The following is a 23,453-nucleotide window of genomic DNA, read 5'->3' as shown; positions in this document are numbered from 1 at the left end:
GTAGCGCTCGGAGCACGGACAACACGAAGACAACGCATGCGTTAATTAATTTTTAAACCTGCCATAAGACGAGACACAGTATGCGTTAACTTTTAACAGTTTGTTCCTCAAGCAAATAATTAAAAAAGTTGGCAAAGTAGCTATTAATAATCAACTTTGGAGAGCGAAAAAATGGTGCAGAACTTTGGTTTCGCTAGGCTACGGAAGTCTGTATTTTTTAAACTCTTTGTTAGATTTACAGCTGGTATGTGATATGCAAAGACATAACGATGACAAATTCGTATTCTAGTGAAACCCTTGGAGTAGTCCTTAAACACTCGGTTGTAACCTCGAGTCTTAAACCCCGACCGAATGACGTTGAGTTTGTTGCTAGCTATTGGAGGGATCAGCCGTGCGGAAGATTCCGACAATTGTTCCACTATATAGCTATATAGTTCCACTGGCATGTAGGCGACATCCTGTACACACAATTACCCCAAACAGACACCGCTGCTGCCCCCATTTGCATCCGAGATCACAGTCTCGTAGGAATGTCAGAGCAAGACGAGAAACCTCCTTGCTGCATGCCTGGCAGCCTTCAGGGTAAGCCCCGTAGTTAACTGCGTGGCGGTTCTGCGTTATTTAGAGACGATAGCGAGGCACACCTTTCCGCGTACCTGCTAGACTTCGTCTCTATGACGTTCATAGGTGAAGCGAGCTCAGTTCCTTATTTTTGATGCAGCGGAACCTGCACAAACGCAGGTGACATTGGACCTGCCGAACGCTTGAGTGGTTGGAAGTAATTGATATATATATATATATATATATATATATATATATATATATATATATATATATATATATATATATATATATATATAGATATAACCACTACCTGCAAAACTAAAAACGGGCTAACAGTTCGCTGGACTGAGAAGTTAACGGCGTGCACTCAGTGAAAGCTCTTCGTTGAATGGCAATGAAAAACACTGGCATAAACAAATAAATGCACGCTACCTGAACAATACAATTGGCGTCTGATTCTACTCTTCTGGGAATGAATCAGGACAACGACATAGTATTTATTATCACGTTTTACGTGCATACGTTGGTTAAAATTTCTATTTTTTATTTGATGCTTCTAAAAACAAGAAAACATGTATATTAGTATGATGAGAGATTTTTGATCAGTTATTGAGGTAAGCAAGCAAGGAACTGACCTGCTGAAAGTACGTCTGGTCTGTAGCAACATAGCCCTGCCACTTCGCGGGCCACTTTGTGACGCACCGGTCTTTGTAGGGAGCGGGAAGACGCTCCATCATTCTCTGCGATCACAAAGGAGCGTGAACTTATCAGCGCGAAGGTGTATTCTTGTGACATTGTTTTCGGTTGGTTTACCAATTATCACAGGAAGCTTCTACAAAATTACTGAATCGGTATATCTATTAGGAAAGATTTCATTCGTCAAGTAACCAATAAACTTGGGTTGTCCCCAGTAGACCAACATGGTGGGTAAATTAACATAGTACTGTTCTATCGGTCATGCAAGGAACGCCGGCACTCACATAAACACGAGACGAGTAGCAATGACAGTATTTCAAAGTGATAGTTATAATGTTTGCTGGCACGTTATACCTTATGCTTATTGGTGGCTTAGTGCCATTTCGTAACCACGTATCCCTCCAGTGCTGATCGAAAAGCAACAAACACTTGAAATATTAAGGGCAGTACAGGTAGCTGTAAAAAGGAGAGTAAAGGTAACATTTAGAGAGAGAAAAAGAAGGTGTATTAAGACGGTCATTTTTTTTTTATAGTGGGAAGCAAGAGGAGAAAATTAATTTGGGCGGATACACAACGCGAGAAACATAACCCACCATATGTCAAGGTACAATAATGCTGCTTAATCGGTAAATAAAATAATCGATAAATAGCCAAGACAAACGTCACCGGTGGAGGCAGGGAACCGAGTAAGGAGATACGGTAAGGGATTTAATCAGGCTAACGCGGGCGCAGCTGGAACGGAGTTGGCAGGTCTAATCGGCGGTAATTACAGGCCTTTTTTCCCTTTATAGACAGGATCTTGTCGACGACAGTGATCATCATGAAGAAAAATATATTTTTCTGACATCAGGGTGACCAAACAACGGGCCAGAAGAGTCGCCAGCAGGCGCCCAAGATATGACGAGAGCCTGCTGCGCATATTCCAGAAGCGAGGCATGGATGCGATCGATGGAATTCCGGATGGGATCCTCTTCAGATCGCCATGCGACGAAATATTCGCCTGACGAGACCTCTGCTTCATGGAGGCCCATGAGAAGAAATTTGTAGCAGGTATTTTTGAGATGGAGGGAGGGGGGGGGGGGGGGGGGGAGGGACTTTCGGAAGTCAGCTATAGCAGTGATTCCCACCATATTTCTCTAGCGAAGAAAAGCGCTCGACCTGACGTGAGGTGTACGTTGTTGGAGGCTCATTCCGCTTAAAGGGGTCCTGCAACGCTTGTCCGCTATGCTTTAAACGAATTATTTATGTCACGCAGGCACCAAATAAAAATAATTGCAGGAATAGGTGTAATATAGAACAGCAGTTATTAAGGAATGAATTTTCAAAATATAAGCAGACCAAAATTGCCCTCAATTCAATTTTCTCGGTCTTTCGCTTTCTCATTTCACTCTTCCCAGTGACGAAATGCGGTGGGACCAATCGACACATCCTACATGAACAAGTCACTACAACCTAGGAAAAAAGTGTCTCGTCCCTTCCTCCCACACTGCTTTTTTGCCAGAATGTCGTACCAACTTGCCCATCTGTCTCCGCTATTGCGTCACTACAACGTCGTGGAAAATAGCTTCTCATGGTTTACCGGTCCCTGTAGCTGCTGTAACACATTCCTTTGTCAACATGCACTCCCAATTATAATAGAGTCGAACGTTGAGCTGCTGCCTTCTTCCAAGAGACTCCCAACTATTGCGCTTTTCTCCTGAGCCTGCTCTTTGACCGCCACTTTCTCTTCATCAGCAGAGATCCTAGAATAACGAAGAGCGACTGGCTAGGTCGTTCAATTCTTCCCTGCCTAACTTTGGACGCAACGCAGTCTGATGCAACGTAGTAACTAGCGCCTCTGCTGGTGCTTTCTATGCCATTTACTTAGTGTAAAGCAAACATGTTGGATTCATTGACTTAATATAAAATACAATAACGCAACATAACATATTTTTTTTAGTGGTCACAATTTGCAGTGCATTTGCTGTTTATCCAAACGTTAAACGCTATGCGTATTACGAACGGTGGTAGTAGCATCGCCATAACTGAACAATTGCCACAAACAAGCAAAGTAATGCACTCAAATTATATTGCAAAGCTTTGCTATCACGTAAATTATGCGACTAAATGTCTCAGCATTTTTCCTACAGAATTTGTCACCCTTACCTACAATAGTAGGTTTAGCAAAAATAGCTCAGAGACTGTTCGTTAGCGCTGGTTCAAACACCTGTATCGTTTTGTACAGATACGGTAGGAAGGGCTCAACTGTAACCGCCCTGCATACGATACGTCTGTCAAAATGACCAATTGAACTAAACTATGTATATTGGGCAAAGTAGGATAAATAGAGAAAATTGAATAAACTCCTGATAGATTGGCTAGTTGAAGGTGGAAAATGTATTTACGAGATATGAAATGGCAAAATTCAAATTTTGTCTAGGCCAAAATTAGGCCCCCAGGTGCTACTGGTTTTCATTATTTTTCCATCTGCAATGTCCAAACGCGCCGGACAAGACAGTGGATCGAGTGAACAGGTGCTTGAGATTGGAAACCAGGAGTATTAGCATGACCTGAAAAAAAAAAGTAAAATCTCTGCTAAAAGTAAGCTCACCTGTAAAAATATTTGCCGGCCCGCATAAATACGCACGTAAGTGCACAGTAAGAAAGGAGTTTGTGCCAAGTTTTTAAGAAGTTGTTTAGAAGACAGACATGGCAATCGTCAACATGGCGGATTCTACGATGGCACTAAGCCAACCAAGGAGATTTGTTAACTTTGTTTTAAAATATAACATACATATGTTACGGTAAATTACCAAGCTTTTCGGTGTGTATGAGAAAAAAGCTACTTCAATAATCGCGATCCTCTACTTGGAGATTTCATTGGCACATTCTGACCTACGAATTGCAAGTTACTCGACAGTCTTGTAATGAACAACATAGACCTCCCTGCTTGGGACGCGCTAAATAGGAAGTTTATTAGATTCACCGAGGCGTTTTTAACAGCGGCCGCACCGGAAGCTATCTCACGATCGCTGATCAGGCTTGTATCACAAGAAGCCAGGATTTTTTCACCTTCTCTACACAGCATGCAATGTATATTTGTAAAAGCCTCAAATTTGTGCACGACATGGGGTTTTGTGCTGAGGTCTTTCTTACGCGTTTACAAATGGTTCCGCCTTCGGTGCAGCGAAGTGGACTCACCATCTCGATGCCTATGTAAGTGGTCATGTAGGGGGACAGGTACATCCCGTCCTCGTTGGGGTCCGGGCTCACCCCCCGCCTGTGCACCATTATGATCATGCCCATCTCACTGCTAGAGCGCAGGTACTCGTCTTTCTCTATGTCGAGCACCAGCGTCAACCCTAAAGATAAAAACAAAAAAGAATCAAGGCATAAAGGGAGAAGGAGTGCTATTCTCAAGCCAGACCAAGGTTCTTTAGATGCACCCCTAGCATCCCTGGTGTTAAATGCGGTATGAAAGAACACTGAACAAGGGCAGAGGGGGAAAGCCCCAGTTTGCAGGTTGAGCCAACGTCTCGATAAGTGGACTTGTCTTCGTCTGGGCAAGTCCACTTGTCGAAACGTTGGCTCGACCTGCGAACTGAGGCTTCCTCCCTCTACCCTTGTTCAGTGCTCTTTCATACCCTATTATCCATATTCTTCCTCTCGTTCTACCTTGATGTTGTATTTGTACTTTATCTATTTCCTTGGTCGACTATACCACAGCACGCAGTTCTCGCTCCTTAGCATTTCACTTATGCTCGCGATGTCTGCGCCCAGTAGTTTAACTCACCATGCAAAGCGCAGCTACATTTTTATGTAACCGTTGTCCTGAATAAACGCCTGAATTAATTGCGCACATCACACTGAATAAAACTCACATGCTTGCTAAGATGTGCAGGTGGCACGGGTGTCTAGAATACTACGTTCTATTGCATTAAATGGCCACTATGTGTTTGTCGCAATGCAGAATGTATTCAAATATTCAGTGATGATCCTGCCACGCTGTAAATGTCATCGTTGCCAGTGGTGGACAAAACAATGTGCATTTCACTGACGGCATGTGTGACGCTGCGCGTATTGTTTTCGTTACATTATTCCGGGCTCGAAGCTCAATTTTTTCTGAAAACAGTTTTACAACTACGATTTAGAAAACATAATTGCTTACCGTCAACGGGTAAGTTGCTTGCTTGGTAAGAGATCTTCGAAGCGTTAAAGTTTGAGCAGAATATGCAGTAACATAGGCCAAACGTGGGGCTCGTGCTCGGTTCGTACATGCTGTAAGTAGCAGGACAAAAAACAAGGCGCTTTGGTAAAGAAAAGGCACTGAGGAAGTTCGAACATGCGACAGCTAACAAGATGCTAAAAGCGTATGCCCCGAGTCATTCAGCTGGTCTGTAGAAGTGCGGACATAAGTAAACGGAGCACGCCTTTCCGTTAAAATTAAAATCACGCCTTCTGCACCAGAGATAAGAACGCAATAATTGTCCAAGTGAAAGGGCACTGGCGTCTACTACCGGTTCGCACATACCACGACTGTCAGTTTCAATCATGCAACGTGTGAAAAAGTTAGAAGGAAATAGCGTGCTCCGTTTACTTTTGCCCACTCCAGTACATGTTACTAAATCCAGAACTGCGCTTTCGTGAACAGTGCTTCAGTAACATGTATGGCAAGTCAAATTCAAAAGCATTTGGTTTGTTTTATGGGGTTTACCGTCCCAAAGTGACTCAGGCTATGAGAGACGCCATCGTGCAGGGCTCTGGAAATTTTTACCACCTGGGGTTCTTTGACGTGCACCTTTTCGTCTCCTTTGAAAAGCGGCCGCCACGGCCGGGCTTCGATTCCGCATCCTTGGGTACAGTAGTCGAGCGCCCTAAGCACTGCAACACCGCGGCGGGGTTCAAAAGCATCTGCAGTTAACCATAGAACATAGAAAGTTAATGTACGTTTTACCGAATATGAATTGTTTCTGATATGAACGTTTAAAAACAGGCATATATTTTTGTGCAAATACTTGTCGCAAATCTCAGATTTGAAGCCAGTTGCAAAGTAAAGTGGCCTTAGTTGTGAAAACACAAAAGAAGTGTATTTTTTTCTCCCATTGGGGTGGGGGGGGGATGTCCTCGCTGCTGCCTGCCGCGACAAACAGCGCGAGCGTGCGGATATCGCCTCTACCCTTGAAAAACTGCTATTCGCAGATGTCACTGTCTCTTGCTATTTTGACTCTCCCTTTTTTTTCCACTGCTACTTGCGCTGATAGCTGTCTTCTTGACCATCGCTCAATAGCTCCAATACACGCACTAAATATGCCACAGTTTCAACCTTGGGCTACAAATGCATCATTTCACTGAAGTGAAGCATAAAAAATAATTGTTTAGGGAAGCGAATTTCATGAGCATCTCGGATGAATCGAGTCAGTCCAAGTTAGCCGAAGCTGGCAACTATTTGTGTGGACTCTCATGATCTCAGTGGTTTTATTTTTAAACGCATTAGCGTTAGAGTGCCCATTATCGCAAATAGTGTCTGCTGATGGCGATAGCGCTGGCACATGATGCCTCGACCCGGCACCTTCAAGGGCCGGTTCATCTCCCACTTGCGAGCGTCCACCCACCACCCACGACATACCAGCCTCCACTGCCAAAGGCTCAACCCACCTGTATCAACCTACAAAATGGTCTATAACTACCACCCACAGTCTCGCAAAATCACAACCTGATGATGAAAGCAAATTAAAAGACGCAAATACACCATTTGGAAGCTGCAGCTGTGCATAGCAGACACAAACGGCAGGTATACTCTAATTTCAACGCACAAACCAACGGTGGTAGGTTCGAAATTTGCTGCCGGACAGGAATGAGTATAACCGTCCACAGACCCGGCGCCCGACTTTTAGGAGTAGGAGCTTGGAAGAGACTTTGCAATCCCGCTTTGCCCTTTCGGAGACAAACCTGGTTACAAAAACGCTAGCCTGCAAAGGTGGTTCGGTTATAGTGCTCACAGCGAAGTCCATGTTCATACGGTCTAATCAACCTCTCTAAACAGACGTAAAACCTGACTGTCATTTTGAGATAAGTTGTCTTCAGAGTATGCTACAGTACCAACCAAATCTGGATTCTCCTCAGGTTGCCTGAAAGCCCGATTTTGGGGTCAAAAAAATTAAAATAAGCCCGTAATAAATAATTTGCTGCTACAGAACAGCTAACTCTCCAGCACTCACATTACGCTGATAATCATCCCGTGAGATTTTTGTTTTCCTTCTGGAACCACAGCTGCGTGCTCTCTTCTGCTTCTGTGCTAATGGCTGTTTTGGTGAATGCCTTCTTACGTCTTAAAGGTCCACTTGGACGCTGATGAACGTGTACCGGATTAGTAACGTGGGATGTGGCTTTTGGTAACGAGAGCTGTGCATTACGACGTCTGTAATTGCTACAAAATTCTGTTTTCTTGATGTCACGTACATACTTCCTCATAACTGGTTTGAAGTCAGCCAGCCGAGGGAAAAGAAAAACGAAGGATTTCATGAGAAAGACATGGTTTGACGGAAGGTCGGACATATTCATTGCCCTATAATAGCGGTGTCATTGGCAAGCCGGCTGAGACCATGATCATCTTGGAAGTCCACAATAAAAGTAAATATTATGCGTCATTCTGTAACCCGCCATTGCGGCAGAGCAACCTCTATGGCTACTTACATAGTAAGCATAGCAGCATTTAATTTTTCCAATATACGCAAAGGCTTGGATGTGAAATGGGGCAGCTTCTAAAAAAAAACTGCGGAGTCTTAGTAAGGCTTGTATAATACCGAATTCATCCGTATTTAATGCATGAAGTTTCCTGCCTTGATTGGGTGTGTATATCACGATGACAAGAAAACAAGAGTTCGTGTTCATAAAAGCAAGCACACTTCGAACTGTGCTGGCGGGCAGCATGCTCTCCTGTCTTCGTCTAACAGCACCATCAATGTTTTTGTAAACTGTCATGGCCTTCATTTCGTCTCCGCCGTTTCTCCCTTCCAGCGAGCTAAAACAGCGTATTTACGTTCTTATTAAAGATTAACTATAATTAACTATTATAACGAGCTTTATTGTAGGGTAAGCTCACTTACTAGGGCCAGGTCATAATCCCTGTTACACTATAATTAATTTCAAAGGTGGCTTGCTTAATTAACGCTGTGGAGTGTCCTTGTGCAGAGTCTTCGTGTACTATGTGATTTTCAGTTTTTTCTATGCTTTATTGTCACAGTTTGTGAGGCACCATTTTTTGTTTTACTGCTTAATGTCTGTATCCACTGTTTCTATTACAATTTATTTATACAATGGCTACGGTCCATACATGGATTCTGCAAAGTGATTCTGGAGTCTGGAAAAAAAAAAACGAGCCGTTTCCTGTCCTTCCACAAGAAATGGCTGGCTGCGCTGCCTGGTTGGTCCCCAGGTCTCACCCCCAAGCTTATCGACACTCGGCGTTGCCTCACTCTCGTCGTCCTAGGCTGTTGCCGAGTGACGCAATTTTTCCTTCGTTCCGCTGCCCGGCGGTGCGCTAAGCGATTCCAGCCGACCCACTCTACCGCGTCTCGATGAGTCTTGTTCTTGTGCTGGCGCTACGCGTCCGGCTGCCGCTAATCGCTTCTTCCTGGTTGCGTCGTCCGCATCCGCCTCGTTCCTGTCTGTCTTGGCGCTGGCACTTTCGTGAGATGGCAGCCTCCATGCACTCATTCCCACGTATGCTGTTTGGTGGTGGTGGCTTTGGTGACCTAGTGTTTCGCAGTACGACGAGGGCCATTCTCGACAGATGCTGTCAGTCTGATGTCAATGTGGACCAGTCGCTACAGGTAGTAAGGGCCGATTCATTCATTCATTCATTCATTCATTCATTCATTCATTCATTCATTCATTCATTCATTCATTCATTCATTCATTCATTCTAATTAAGCCCTACTGTGGTGGCACAGTGGTTACGGCGCCCGACTATTGTACCGCCGTACCCAGGTTCGAACCCGACCGCTGGCGGCTGCGTTTCGATGGAGCCGAAACGGAGAGTCCGTGTGCTGTGCGATGTCAGTGCACGTTAAAGAACTCCAGGAGGTCGAAACTTACGCAGTCCTCCCCTACGACGTCTATCATACCCTGAGTTGCTTTGGGACGTTAAGCCCTACAAAATAAATAAATATACCAAACCGTTCAATTAAAATGAAATTGTTAGTCGCTGGCCTTTATAACTAATCAATGTTCGTTTGGTGCTTCCCACAGATACGAACTGATGACTATTACCAGCGGCAGTGATCGTTGCAGCCTCTGCACTCTGATTTTGAGTTCTAGTGCGGACAGCTCGATTCTAAGATGCGACTGCCGATTTTCTGAGTAATATGAATAAACTGGCAATGCAAGCTTACTCGGATGTCACACCAATGCTATGGCATATCCTACGTCTGAAGCTAACATTACGTGAGGATGGAGTATTTTATTTTGTTTTCTAGGAACGGTCTGTCTGACTAGATATGATTTAGGCGCACCTGGGATCGTGTAAGTACACGTAGCAGTGTCAACGTTGATCAAGCCCTGCACTTGGCGCGCATCACAGACTGACATCGTCGAAAACGCTTATGGTACTCTACAGCACGCTCGACCGTAAGGTGCGGCAGAAAGATCAGAACCTGTTTTAATTTTTTTTTGACAAGAACAACAACAAAAGTTTGTTTCCCTTTCGTCTTGATTTTGTGTTTCCACGGTTAGTCAGGCCGCCTTCAATACAATGTTCAGTAAACGGCACTGGTCGCGAATTGTATCAGCACACACGTCACCTGCAACATCTGCTGCAGTTATGAAAGAAAAACTGTGCAAATAAGTGAAACACAACACTTTAACTATAACGTGCAGGCTAGGCCCGAAACATGTCTCTGTAAGTTTGAATGTAAAGGGGAGGAGAAAAGTAGCACCCGAAACGACACTTCTGTATCGCTGCAATGTCAGCCAGACGGCGAATGGTTTTCGCTCTCGGTGAATAAATTTTTGAAAAAAAAAATGATTATTCGTAACCGATGCGAATTGAGGCTCCGAACGTCGAACATGTGCTAATATGTAGCTTACAGCAGCCGGTGCGCATGACAGCAGCACGACCTTGGACTCGTTCACCTATGTTTTTGCATCCTATAATCTTTTTCACGCTTGCTAAATACACCGCCGAAAATTTCGCTTCATTTTTGGTGGTAACATTTAGGGCAAATAACAGCTTACAGAATTAGTTCATTTCTCTTTTTCTTTTGTTGGTTGAGATTCGCACTTTTAGAGAACTCGAGAAGCAGAATACAAAATAACAGACTGTGCTTAAGTTTGCTGAAGAGCGGAAATGGCGAAAGCCACTTTACAGGATTGTTTTCACTAACTGCATATACATTGTCATTCCTATTATCATCATCCTTACTATTGCTATCATTATCAACTAAATGCTGTGTCATCGTCATGGCTACTACTATCATTATCGTTATCACTTACTGCAGTGTCCCTATCACCGCTATTATCATAATTATCACTATCTGCATCCTCATTGTCATCGCTACAATCATTATCGCTCTAGACAAGGAAAATTACAATCTTTTCTTACCAGCCTTGTATGATTAGTGGTTTGCGCTTTCTGCTGGTGATGGGAGGGATTGTTGTTCGATTCCCAAAACCACATTTTTTTTAAGTGTCAGTACGGCCTTCTCTTATAGCCACACATTGTTCTCTGGTTCTTTGATGGTCAATGGTCAAAAATCAATCGAAGAGTGACGGCATCGATTTGAGCGCTAGCACGAACCTGACAATTCATTTTAAAATAAATGTGGTACAATCAATTGATGGAAATGCTCAACTCAAAGCTGAATAACCTCATCTAAAGCACAAGTATGCATTATTGGACAGCATATGAACAGCCAGATACATTTCTTTTCATATCAGAATGTTAGCATAGTACTCAGATGGTAATTTTTGCGTCAGCATAAGTAGGGTGCTGCAATAAAAAGATTATCCCTGGGAAAGAAAACAGGCATGTATATGCCCATGTAAGATTACCCATACAGCCGCTTGCGGCATTACTGTGAGGGGCACGGTTATACAGAACAAATAAAATGTTAAAACATCAGAATTATGGCCAAATAAAACAAAAACTAGATACCTGGACAATAGATATAGCTTTTTTTATATTTATTATAGCCGCTTTTATTTTATTTTCCTTGCGTACAAATGAAGTTTCATGACAATAGCAGTGCACAAAGAATTAACTCAACAAGAATGCAAGAATCAGGACTTAAAGAGAACGTTTGCTACCCTGAGCTACAGCTTTGAAATTATGCTTGTAGCTTTACCTTGAAAGTACTGCGCATTATACTCGGCAGTCTTAGCCCAATTGGCGCTAAAAGGCTTCGGCGTTGTGCACGTCATAAGCTCACAGCAGCCAAAATCAAAATCAGTAATGCGCTCTCGCACGTCGGAAGCAAGCTGAATGCAATTGGAAAACTAACCTCGTAACTGCTTCAATGCAACCAGAGATACATATATTTTAGACTCATAACGACGATAGTGTATTTGACTGATGAATAAAGTACCAACAAAGGACATTTTTGTCTCCTGTCCACTTGCACAAAAGATGAGATTATAACCGCATTCCGATCTGTAGCAGGCTTTAACATGTAGCAAAGATCTGTAACCTAATTCGGGAGTAGCGGCGTTCGTTAACTGTGTTCGATATTTATGTATTCGTTTCTAAATACATTGATGTCGTCCAGCTATATGTGAACGCTGTTCCGCATACGCGCTATGCCGTTTGAGAGTCCTGTTTTACTGTGGCTTTTGAGGTGATGACAAAAATCGAAACTTTTTCAAGAAAGTTTCGGGATTCCTAAAGAGAAAGAGAGAAAAAAAAACGAAACAAAAAACAGCAGGGATGACCAGCCTTGTGTATAGAACGTCGTTGTTATTCTATACTTCTCGCTATTACACATTACTTTAATGGGTGTGTAATAAAATTCAATAAAAAATTTTCTTTCACAAGTCACTTAAAAACGCTGGTGCGGTCCATTCAGGTGGACTGTATGACGAGGCTGACATTATTTCCTTGGCAGGATGCAATTAAAATGCGAATAATTAAATACAATAAAACCGAATTTTAATTTTTCGATTTCGAGCCAACATGATACATTTTGATATTGCAGAGCTCCATTGTTGAATGTGAGTCTAGCTTATAAAATTGCTGAATCGGCATCGGAGCTTGAAACGTAAAACTTGACAAATATAAGCTGAGTGGTTTGTTGGACGAGTTGGCTGAAAATCATTTTAAAACAACGTTATAACACGGCCAGATAGAAAGAGACAAACACACATTGCGTAATGTGCGTTTTTCTCTTTCTGTATGTCTGTGTTATAGCGCTGTTCTAAATAATTGACAAATATGTGCATTTAATATGACGCAACTGTGGCTTCGCATGAGCGCAAAATTGCTAAAATGGCATTCCTGCACGTGATATCAGCGCTGAAATCACATAAACGGGATGTATGTAAGTCATAAATGGCGTAAACTGAGTCTGTACGTCACTCAAACAGAACCATTGTGCAAATCTGAAACGCGAGAAGGTCAACTTTAGAGGAGTTTCAAGAATTGATTAATTTGAGCCTTCTTGACCACGAACCTTGATACCAGCTCTGAATAAAATTAACTTGGCTCGCCTTTAATATTTACATCGTTCACCTATGCAATTTAAATATGTGTCCTAAAGCTAAAAATGAGAAAGCTCATTAGATGATTTTAGTTAAATAATAGTCCTTCTGTTGTATTCTGCCGCGTAAATATATAGTACACTCCGTTCTCTATAAACCTGCATAGAGTGCAGTGAAGTTTCTTGCACGGGTTTGAGAGCACAATTCTGTACCGATAAACTGAATCAGCAAGTAGAAAAACTGCCGACGCTATTAACGCAACCCTGATGCAGCGTGAATAAAGCTTGTATTCAAAGGCCGAACGATCTATACGCTCTATGCCATCCAAAAAATGAGACTTCTACGAGCAGCACATAGCAACGAACCCAATCACGGTCGCGAATGTATACTGCCCAAAGCATTACAAGCAGATAGCCAACTCAGCTGCTTTCAGCCCGTATTGGTGTGACTGCATACAAGTACAAAATTACATTCGGACGATATGTTAACGACACAGCGAGAAAGTTCTGGAGGCAATTCAACAGAAGCCTCGTTGCCCGCAAACTCATCCAGAGCTATCCATGCCGAAAAATGTTTGTTTTTCATCGAACATGAGGGGTTCCAATTATGCGGATGAATCTGCCAGTGCGCGCAGGTTGTCAACAGCAAATACGACAAAGTGAATATTACGCATCACTGATCGCTCTATAGTTGCCACGCGTCTCATTAAAAATGGAGAGCGAATCAATCGCTCCACCGTCCAAGAATCTGTCTGAATACATCAACTCGGTCGCTTTCCTCATTAAAACAAGGACACGGTATAAAAAGCAACAGACATGCAATTATGTCTGCAAACTTCGGCAAGAAGACGCTGTTAACACATAGAGGATCCCTAATCACCTTGAAACTACCCTCATAAGTTTGTTTCGTGCCTTTATATTTCTGGAAATCAATATGCAAAGAATTCGTGAAAGTCACGAAGGAATTCGGTCACTGTTTCATTCTAAGTAAGTTACGAAGGCAAACATCTGTACGGGTTTTTGCCTTATAAAACTCGTAGAAGAAGTTGTTCAGGATCTGACGCAGTTAAAAACTTATCCGTGCTAACTGAATTTCAGGATATCGGGTCCTGGCACAGTGTACGCAACGTTTTTTGAAACAATCAATTTCAGTTCACATTGCATGTTTCTTTCACAGTCGAAAATTTCAAGCACGGTATGTATTTGCTTTCTGTGGCTGTTCTAGTCCTTACCGCTTTCCGTGCACTGTACGAATTCAGCCAATACAGCACTGTGACGGACGCACATGTCTTGACCTGGGTCTTCATCATTGCTCTTACAAATACAGCTTTCTTAGATATCGCTTATAAGTGTTAGAGAACCGTGGAGCATGCATTATAAAATACTTTTACGAACATAGTAATGGTAATGGTCTAATGCTTAGCAACGTCTTGCACTTAAAGTATTTCGTGACCTCGTACCTGCAAAAGACAGGTATAGAAAACCGAGGAGATTCGACAATAACAGTGGACCAATTGGAGAAGGTTATAAAATGCTGCTATAGGTATGTTGGCGGGAATGGTTTCAACCTTTCATGCATAGTAAAAATTTTTTTTTAAATGATGCCCACCGCACGCTCTGAACAATTAGGACTGCATCAGAAAATCAACGGGACGCGCTTTTGACAACGAATAGAAGAAAACTAAAAATGTCACGAAAAAGAATCAGCGTATATATCAATTATGTGACATGTGAAAAAATTGCATTCATAAACAACATCCCATTGAAAAAATGCACTCGTCCATATTTTCTAGGCATGACTTGAACGGTTGTAGTCGTCCTGTCTTAGCCAGGCCAGGATGTGGGGACAGGGTGGTACGCTCTCAATCAACTGGGCGGGTATTACTGCCAAAAGAGGTGCAATATCTTTTCTCCTGTACAGTGTGCTGCTATATATTTTCACAAACAGACACTGAGTAGCAGAAATGCCCGTTGTCACAAAATTGCGACAAGCCAGGGATCAATCACCCGCGTTCATCACAAACGAGTGCTCCCTGCGTCTGGTTGCTCGTCATGCAAGCTTCAAAGGCGCAGCGAGCGAGGAATAGTCCTTCGTGCTGCAAATCTCGCTTCATTCTTGCAGCGACGATTTACACCAAGAGAGGACGGTGGTAAATCGTTGAAAACTGGCTGCCATTCCTATACATGCACACGTCCCTGTTTTTGTCGCGCCAGACACCATTTTTGTAGAGGACTAACAGTTGCGACAGGCGTCTTGCAGCGTCTTCCACAAAAAAGTGGCACAAAAGTACAAGCAAATGAGCATGCGAAGCACGTTAGGTACGTTGCAACCGCGGCGACAATGGACTTTGAAAGAGCGAATCAGCTCACTCTTGCGCGAAGGAGACTAAACAGCACGCTCGACAAGTACCGCAGTGAACTCGTTTATCCCCACCTGTCGTCGAGGCAACTTTCTCCCTTGACGGTGCAGTTTAGGACCATCCTTTGCTTTGTGTGCCCCAGGGCCAGCAGCGTGTGGCTGTTGTTGGACTTTCGTGCGATGTTCAGAAAAGGGTACAACTCCTCCGTCGTGAAGTTGTGAACTGCGTTGATGTCCTGAAAAGGCATGCAAGAAAGTTATGTAAGTGGGGCTACTGCATACGAAGTGCAGGACGAAGGACGTAAGAAAAGGAAAGAAAAAATTCTACAGAAAAGCTTAAGGTCGCTTGAGAGTATGAATGCGATTGAAAGTTTTTCGAGTGACGTTTTCGACTTTCTGCTGGTGCAGTATTTGGTGTATGTGTCTGCGTATTCTACTTAGACTGGCAATCTGGAATCCACAATCACCGAAATTCTGTTTTGAAGGCACACAAATAGAGGTGCATACGTCGTCGGTTCGAATCCCTGTCGCAAGCTCACCTCCAAGTTGACTAGGAGGTGTATGCTATATGAAACAAGAAATTGGATGATACCAGCCAGAATGCTGTAAGACAGACGATTGAATCAATGTTTATACAATGACGGGAGAACTGGAAGCCAGTCGGTGGAGAAGACATAGACGAACGATACGTATAGCATTGTGTAACCGTAACGTGACGGTGGCAACTGGTAGTAGATAGTCTTGGATGCTCAGTGATGCATCTTGGATGCTTGACTTGCTATATGCGTCATGCGGTCACGCGATGATGTCACCCCTTGCTTATCGCATTGCTGGGATTTTTATGACCACCTCGCGAACACGACGAACGAGAAATGAACGCCGCCAGCTTTTTTCGTGATGGGACATATAATGCTTTCTCATTAATAATGGGCTAGAAAAAAAAAAGCCAAGCACCACCTTTCCGCTATGAGTTCCTTTTCTTCTTGCGCAGCGTTTGTGGCTTCTTTTTATTACTGCGCCAGGACAATGAGCGAACGTTAACGTTAAAACTTTGAAGCTCAGATTTTGCTGGGCCTTTGTATTCTGAGATGCTGAAAGCTATAAAGCACATTGATCCATCATATTTTCAGCGTATATTTTATGCAGTTTCGTGGTGAGTTACACCACTTTGTTATGATTTGTGTTCCTCCTGTTTACGTCGACAGATCATTCCTTTCGCTTTTTCTTTGCTCACGTCGAAAATCACACCTAGCAAGCAACGCGATGTAAAAATATGGAGTAAGAAAAACTCTAAGGAGAGTTATGTAACAGCTTCAAAGTTTAGCATAACGTGGCAGGCCATGGAGCGTTTTATTGGCGAGTGCATGGTATTGCCTGTGACAATGAAGAGATGGACAGAGAGAGAGAGAGGCGTTAAAAGGACTTGACTAATGGATGCCGGTGGGATGGTATAAAGCCCTGCAGAGAGAGAGAGAGAGAGAGAGAGAGAGAGAGGCGTTAAAAGGACTTGACTTATGGATGCCGGCGGGATGGTATAAAGCCCTGCAGAGTTTCTTTCCTCCCAGCGGAAACAGGCTACTGCAACGTCGGCTTAAGCTTAAGAACTCATACGAACGGAATTCCAGTTAGAACGTTACAGAATCTCCTCCACATGACCCCGAATTGAAATGCATCTATTGTAGCAAAAATCTTTGTTCCACACTTGTTCACTTGCTGTTAAGAAACGCCAGAGTGTGAAAGCTTCCAATTCAACAAACCAGATAGAATTGGCAGATATATAAAAGCTAATCAATAAGCGCAAAGTGGCCGATATAAGGAAGCATAACATGGAGAAAATTGAGCATGCTGTAAAGAACGGGGGAAGCCTTAAAGCGCTGAAGAAGAAATTGGGCATAGGAAAAAATCAAATGTATGCGCTAAGGGATAAGGCGCGCAATGTCATCACGAATATGGACAAGACAGTCAAAGTAGCTGAGGAGTTCTATACTGATCTCTACAGTAGCCAAAGTAATCAGGACCGTAATGAGATTGGCGGTAGGGAAAAACAGTCAGACGTTCCACCAGTGACAAAGGACGAGGTGAAGAAAGCAACAGAACCTATGAAAAGTGGGAAAGCCGCTGGAGAGGATCAGATAACTATAGATTTGTTGAAGGACGGGATGGGGGGGGGGGGGGGGGGGCGGAGGGGTTATCGCGCTAGAAAAACTGGCTGCTCTTTATACGCAGTGCCTGGTGTCATCGACGGTACCGGAAACATGGAAGAACGCAAATATTATCCTCATTCATAAGAAAGGGGATGCTAAGGACCTTAAAACTTACAAACCAATCAGCTTACTGTCTGTTACGTATAAGGTACTAAGGTAATCTCTAATAGAATCAGGACAACCTTAGACTGCAATTAAGCAAAGGGTCAAGCAGGTTTTCGGAAAAAGTACTCTACTATCGATCATATCCATACCATCAACCAGGTGATAGAAAAATGCTCGGATTATAGCCAGCCCTTATACATAGCATTCATTGATTAAGGAAAAGGATTTGACGCAGTAGAAACCTCGGCGGTGATGCAGGCGTTGCGAAATCAGGGTGTAAACGAGCCCTACGTGAATGTTCTGGAAGATATATACACTGGCTGCACAGAAACCATAGTTCTGCGTAAAGAAAGTAACAAAATTTCCATAAATAAAGGCGTTAGGCAAGGAGACACAATCTCCCCAGTACTATTCACAGCTTGCTTAGAGGAAGTATTCAGAGACTTGGAATGGGAGCAGTTAGGGATAAGGGTAGATGGAGAATACCTCAGTAATCTGCAATTTGCTGATGACATTGCTTTGCTAAGTAACTCAGGGGATGAATTGCAAAGAATGATTAATGACCTAGACAGGAAAAGTAGAAAGGTAAGCTTGAAAATCTATACTGTAAAGTTCAACAGCCTCGGGAAAGAGCAGCAGTTTACGTTAGGTAGCGAAGCACTGGAAGTAGTAGGCAAATATATCTACTTAGGACAAGTAGTAACCGCCGATCCGGACCACGAAAAGGAAATAACAAAAAGAATAACATTGGGATGGGGCGTATTGGGCAAGCACTCGAAAGATTATGACTAGCAGTTTACTGGAATCGCTCAAGAGGAAAGTATACAACAGTTGAATCTTACCTGTACTCACCTATGGGGCTGAAATGTGGAGGCTAACCAAGAGGGTTTTACTTAAGTTGAGGACAACGCAGAGGGCAATGAAGCGAAAAATGTTACGGGTAACATTAAACGATAGGAAGCCGTGCAGAGGGGGTCAGAGAAATAACTCGTTACTGACATTCTAGTGGAAATCAAGAATAAATGGCATAGGCAGGACATTTAGTGCGGAGAGGATAACTGATGGTCGCTTAGGGTAACAAACTGGATTTCAAGGGAAGGAAAGCCTAGCAGGGGGCGGCAGAAAATTAGGTGAGTGGATCAGGTTAAGAAGTTCGCAGGGGTGAAGTGGACGCCGCTAGCACAGAGCCGGGTTAATTGGAGAAATATGGCAGAGGCGTTCGCCCTACAGTGGGTATAGTCAGGCTGATGATAATGATGATGATGTTCACGAAAGCGATTGCGCGAGGTGTATACATCATGCTGTTTTATAGTTTTCATGTGCTTGATTGCAAAGAGAAAAGGGGAAAGCGGAAGATATCGCGATTTGTTGTAAAAAGTAGCATCAAGCACAAAATAAATGTATTTGGTGCGTAGCGAAACTGAATCAGCGGTCTGTGGCTATTTGCACAACTTTTTTTTTTACCACGACGGTAGCTTACCATGGTACCCGTCTGATCACAGAGGATGTTCCTTATAGTGCCGTTTATCAGCTCGATCGTGTTCGGCGAGCAGACAGCCGACGCTCTGAGCGGGTTGAGGTTGCAGAACGTGACGGCGGGCAGCTGGAGGCTGTTTCCTTCCGTCATCGATATGGACACAATGTCGCGGTACTCGAAGTGATTCTGCAACGTTTTTCCTGCAATGCAGACACAAAATTTCAAGCGTAAAATACAAGATGCGAGCACTGCTGGAAAAATTTAAAATAAACAATGTGGCTTTAAGTAGATAATTTGTACACTGCCTAGTACAAGGAAGGGTATTTTATCCCGGTGGTCACGCCTATTAAGCCGACGCACCTCACCATGGGAGTCTGTGCAGCTTCTGGACTTGCAAGGCGAACATAAGAAAGTGAAATAAATAGCTTGTTTTATTTTTTTTTTTCATGTCACGTCTGTACCGATGTTATATCTGTGCTAGCAGTGCACAGATATCGCACAGTCAGCGGCTTTGTCAGCGCATAACGCCGATCGTGGATTCTGGATTCTTATCAGTGAGCGAGATAAGCGTCTGCTGTATGCTAGGTAAAACTACTACTCATTGCGAGCCCAGACAGCACGTTCAGATACCACTATTATCAGTGAGATCTTTCATAGAAAAAAGGGATGCATGGTTAGCGAGGAATTCCACTAATGCATGGTTGGGGATGGACACTTCTTTCTGTGTACAGAACCACTGGACATTGTACTACACGCCACCTTATTTTTCTGGAGGCCTCATCTTAATTCGTAACGTTCGTTTTTACACCGATGAGCCGCAAAAACCACTGCTGCTGCTCCTCTGTTTCCACTCCCCCCCCCCCCCCCATTCCTTCCAGCCGGTAAAGTTCAGATCTCCCTGTAATTTCAATTCTCAGAGAAACCTCTGGGTCTGGGGACCTTTAGAAACTGCAGCACAGCAGCAGCGCCCTGTGGAACGCAGCATATTTTTCTGGTGGGCGCAATAGAATCACACCAGGTGTTTTTTATGAGATAAGAGAAGTAAAGAAAGGAAGCAAACGCGAGAAAAGAGAAGCGAAAGAAAGAAAGAAAGAAACAAGGAAAGAAAGAAAGCAAGAAAGAAGGAGAGAGAGAAAGAAGAAAGAAAGAAAGAAAGATAAGAAAGAAAGAAAGGAAGAAAGAAAGAAAGATAGAAAGCAAGAAAGAAAGAGAGAGAGAAAGAAGAAAGAAAGAAAGAAAGAAAGAGAAAGAAGAAAGAAAGAAAGAAAGAGAAAGAAAGAAAGAAAGAAAGAAAGAAAGAAAGAAAGAAAGAAAGAAAGAAAGAAAGAAAGAAAGAAAGGAAGAAAGAGAAAATCGAAGCTTCGGAAATAGCGACAAAATTAAGCTGCGCAAGACAAATAAAATAATCGCGGTCACTTTCACGTTTTTGTGAAATGACTATGAAGGTAATCATGCGAAGTTAGCTGAAGTCGAATAGGCTTCACTTCCTGCTTCGTGAAGCGATCAGAAGGTGAGACAAATGCCACGTGAAAAATTATTGGAATAATGTGGTAAGAAAGAGGGAGAAAACACTTGGTGGGGCCGGCGAAGAGGGGGCGGGGGAAGCGAGGGGTGACGACGACGGCTAAACTATGGAACATACGTAAAAGAAAAGGCGCCTCACAAACCGGTACGTTACGCAGAATGTGTGCTACTTCCAGGAATGAGCTTGGGGAGGAAACGGCTCGGAGGAAGCTGGAACGGGCAGGGAGAAATGGATGGGAAGTTTGGGATGAAAAAGCAGAGCGCACTCGTAATGTATACATATAGCAGAGGACGAGCCTCAAGGGGGACACACGCTGCCGGCTCGTGCACAGACCGATGCTGATGACGGTGACGACGAAGAAGACGACGTAGACGGTGCAGAAGATCCAGAAGCGCCAGCGGTTCTCAATGACCACCAGGCGGTCGATGCCCGTCGTGGACTCGGCGAAGAGCTCCTTCAGCTTCTCCAGGGGCTGCTTTTCGTGCGCCTTGAGGCGGCACAAGCGCGCGGCCAGCCGGAACCGCAGGAGAAGCCGCCGACGGCGCTGCTGGGCCGCCTGGATCTGGCTGCTGCGGGTTTGCCGTCACATACCGTTACACAATTAGTTTCGTGTTGCCGTCGGTTCGTTTACGCCACGGCAGCTAAAGAGTAATGATAAATAACTGCAGCTGATTTAGCTAAGTTGACCAATGCGAAATGTGTTCAAGCACTCCACGTTTCATTTTTCTTTCAGCTCGAGTCTCTAGGGTTTCAAGGTCAAGCTTCAGGCAAAACTCGACGAGATCGGTGATTGTAGATCTTTGCAGTATAGAATTTTGGTACCGCATAATACACGTTAAGAGGGTGTGCGGTAAAGGTGTGTTTAAATCAATTGCGCTCAAACGGAAATTGCTGAAGACGACGAAACGCAATGCCCAAGGCAAGGGAGTGGCAGTTTGATATGCGTGATTTGGTGTGTGTGTGCGTGTGTTTGTGAGAGAGAGAGAAAGAGAGAGAGAGAGAGAGAGAGAGAGAGAGAGAGAGAGAGAGAGAGAGAGAGAGAGAAGTGGCCGAGGGCTCAACATACCTACTGGTTTTCCGATTTACCTCGTGAAGGAGCGCTTTCACACTAAAACAGGAAGGGAGCCTCAAGAGCCGTCCGAAGGAGCAAGCTTCCTTCTTACCTCGTGACGAAGTAAATCGAGTTTAAATGGAGAAAAACAACGTCACTCAGAGCTCGTGGAATTCTAATCTTGCATCAGTATCAAACATCCCGCCGTTCGCACATTTAATTACAAGGGGTTCATTCATGCAAATGGCAATAAAAGGCAATAAAAGAAAGGGCAAAACGAAGATGGTAATAGACGAACTCAAGGATGAAAAACGATCTTTTTCCTCCCAAAGGTAATTTGTCACGCTTATCAATGTTAGTGACTACCTTTCGTCCGCTCCTTTTTGTGCATCGGTCAGAGGGCGCTATGTGGTAGCGGATTATCGGGGACATCAGAAAAAAAAAAAAAAATGTTAGAAAACATCATTAGGATGTCTAGTGCAGGGTATGTTATTCTTGTTTCGAATTTTATGTTTATTAACCGCTTTCTTTTGATATGATGAATGAAGCAAGTTAGCGCACCGTACACAAAGTGCCGTACTGGGGTACGCTGACATATAGAAATACCATCCTTTCACTAGCCGATCGTTTAGGACGGTATGAAAAATGCAGCGAAATATGCGCACTACATCCATTCAAGTTTCGCAGAAATTATAAAAACAATTGAGAATATGCCCGTGAGTTCTCTGCAGCGCACTAATGGTCTGACATACGAGAACCCGGCCGTTCGGACAATATTACAGTCTGTGATACACGGGGCGCCTGACACTTGGTTTCGTGACAGGCGCCATGCAACAAGCACTTTATTCCTCCGCCATTTTGCCTGAGAATTCCGGCATCAGACCACCCGGTGAAACTGAAAGGTCGCTCAAGTGCGAAAATTAAATTCGTGTGATCATGCGCGGCTTGCTGTTCTTGCTTACAACATGGCTCACTGATAAATTTTTCTCGCACAAAATAAATAAAAAGCAACCAAACGCACAAACAAATTTATAACTTCATAACATCTCTTTTAGCATCTGTACCTACTTTTAACGTGACAGTGTTAAGGATCCGTTCACCGAAACTCTGACGATGGCGTCGGCGTTGTGAGCGAAAAATCACGAGCATGTCGCTGGAATGTGGCCTAACTAGAAGTAGGATTGCCTGACGTTACCTTTGGCAGGAGCTGCCAACTCGGGTCTCTGCTTTTATATGGGATGGTGATATGCTGCGACCTGCGCTTGTGTTTCAGCCACATTGGTCCACCACAGAAGGGATTCGCATAATCGGCTTGACTAACGGCGGAGAAAGAGCCCTGCCGTAACCTAACTAAACGCTGGCAGAAAAAACTGCAATTTCGATGTCACTATACCGAATGGAGGCATTTCTATTACAGCCAAAATTTAAATATACTAATGAATTCTGGTCTACGATTTCTCACACGGCAAAACCATATGGCCAAGGGTTTCGCTGCTAGTAATTAAAAGGGGTGACCGTAGTTGCACTCGCTCCCGATTTCTACCACGGACCATGGACGTAGCAAAGACAGCGTTGCTTTCGGCAGCGCATGTTCAAGCCTGGCGTGCTTCTTTGTCATACTACGCGATGCCCCCGAGTGGACGATGGAGCTTCGTTCGAATTTCTTGCTTTATTGTGCAGCAGCTGCCCAGCGTTCACTGCCGCCTAAAATAGGCATGCATATTTTGTCAGATAAGTCCTTCTGCACATCAGAAGTCAACTCCGTACAGTCACATTAATTTTCACCTGACAATTTCAGCTGGA

At 43.7% G+C, this 23,453-nt stretch overlaps 1 protein-coding gene across 1 annotated transcript in view; it reads right to left on the bottom strand.

Annotated features, from left to right (window-relative positions):
* Positions 1-23,453, bottom strand: part of LOC146193990 (acid-sensing ion channel 2-like) — a 52,933-nt gene that overhangs the window by 28,023 nt on the left and 1,457 nt on the right. The window contains exons 2-7 of the mRNA XM_084600145.1: positions 20,933-21,168; positions 19,078-19,274; positions 15,364-15,524; positions 5,408-5,517; positions 4,441-4,601; positions 1,200-1,304 (exon numbers count right to left, since the gene is read on the bottom strand). Of these exons, the coding sequence (XP_084456271.1) occupies positions 1,200-1,304; positions 4,441-4,601; positions 5,408-5,517; positions 15,364-15,524; positions 19,078-19,274; positions 20,933-21,168 (970 nt within the window). The remainder of the gene's footprint in view (positions 1-1,199; positions 1,305-4,440; positions 4,602-5,407; positions 5,518-15,363; positions 15,525-19,077; positions 19,275-20,932; positions 21,169-23,453) is intronic.

The sequence above is a fragment of the Amblyomma maculatum genome, chromosome 4 (genome assembly GCF_055883805.1).
Source record: "Amblyomma maculatum isolate TAMU_Amacu chromosome 4, ASM5588380v1, whole genome shotgun sequence".
Taxonomy (NCBI): Eukaryota; Metazoa; Arthropoda; class Arachnida; order Ixodida; family Ixodidae; genus Amblyomma; species Amblyomma maculatum.
Note: the sequence above shows the minus strand (reverse complement) of the source record. Positions and strands in the feature narration are given on the sequence as shown.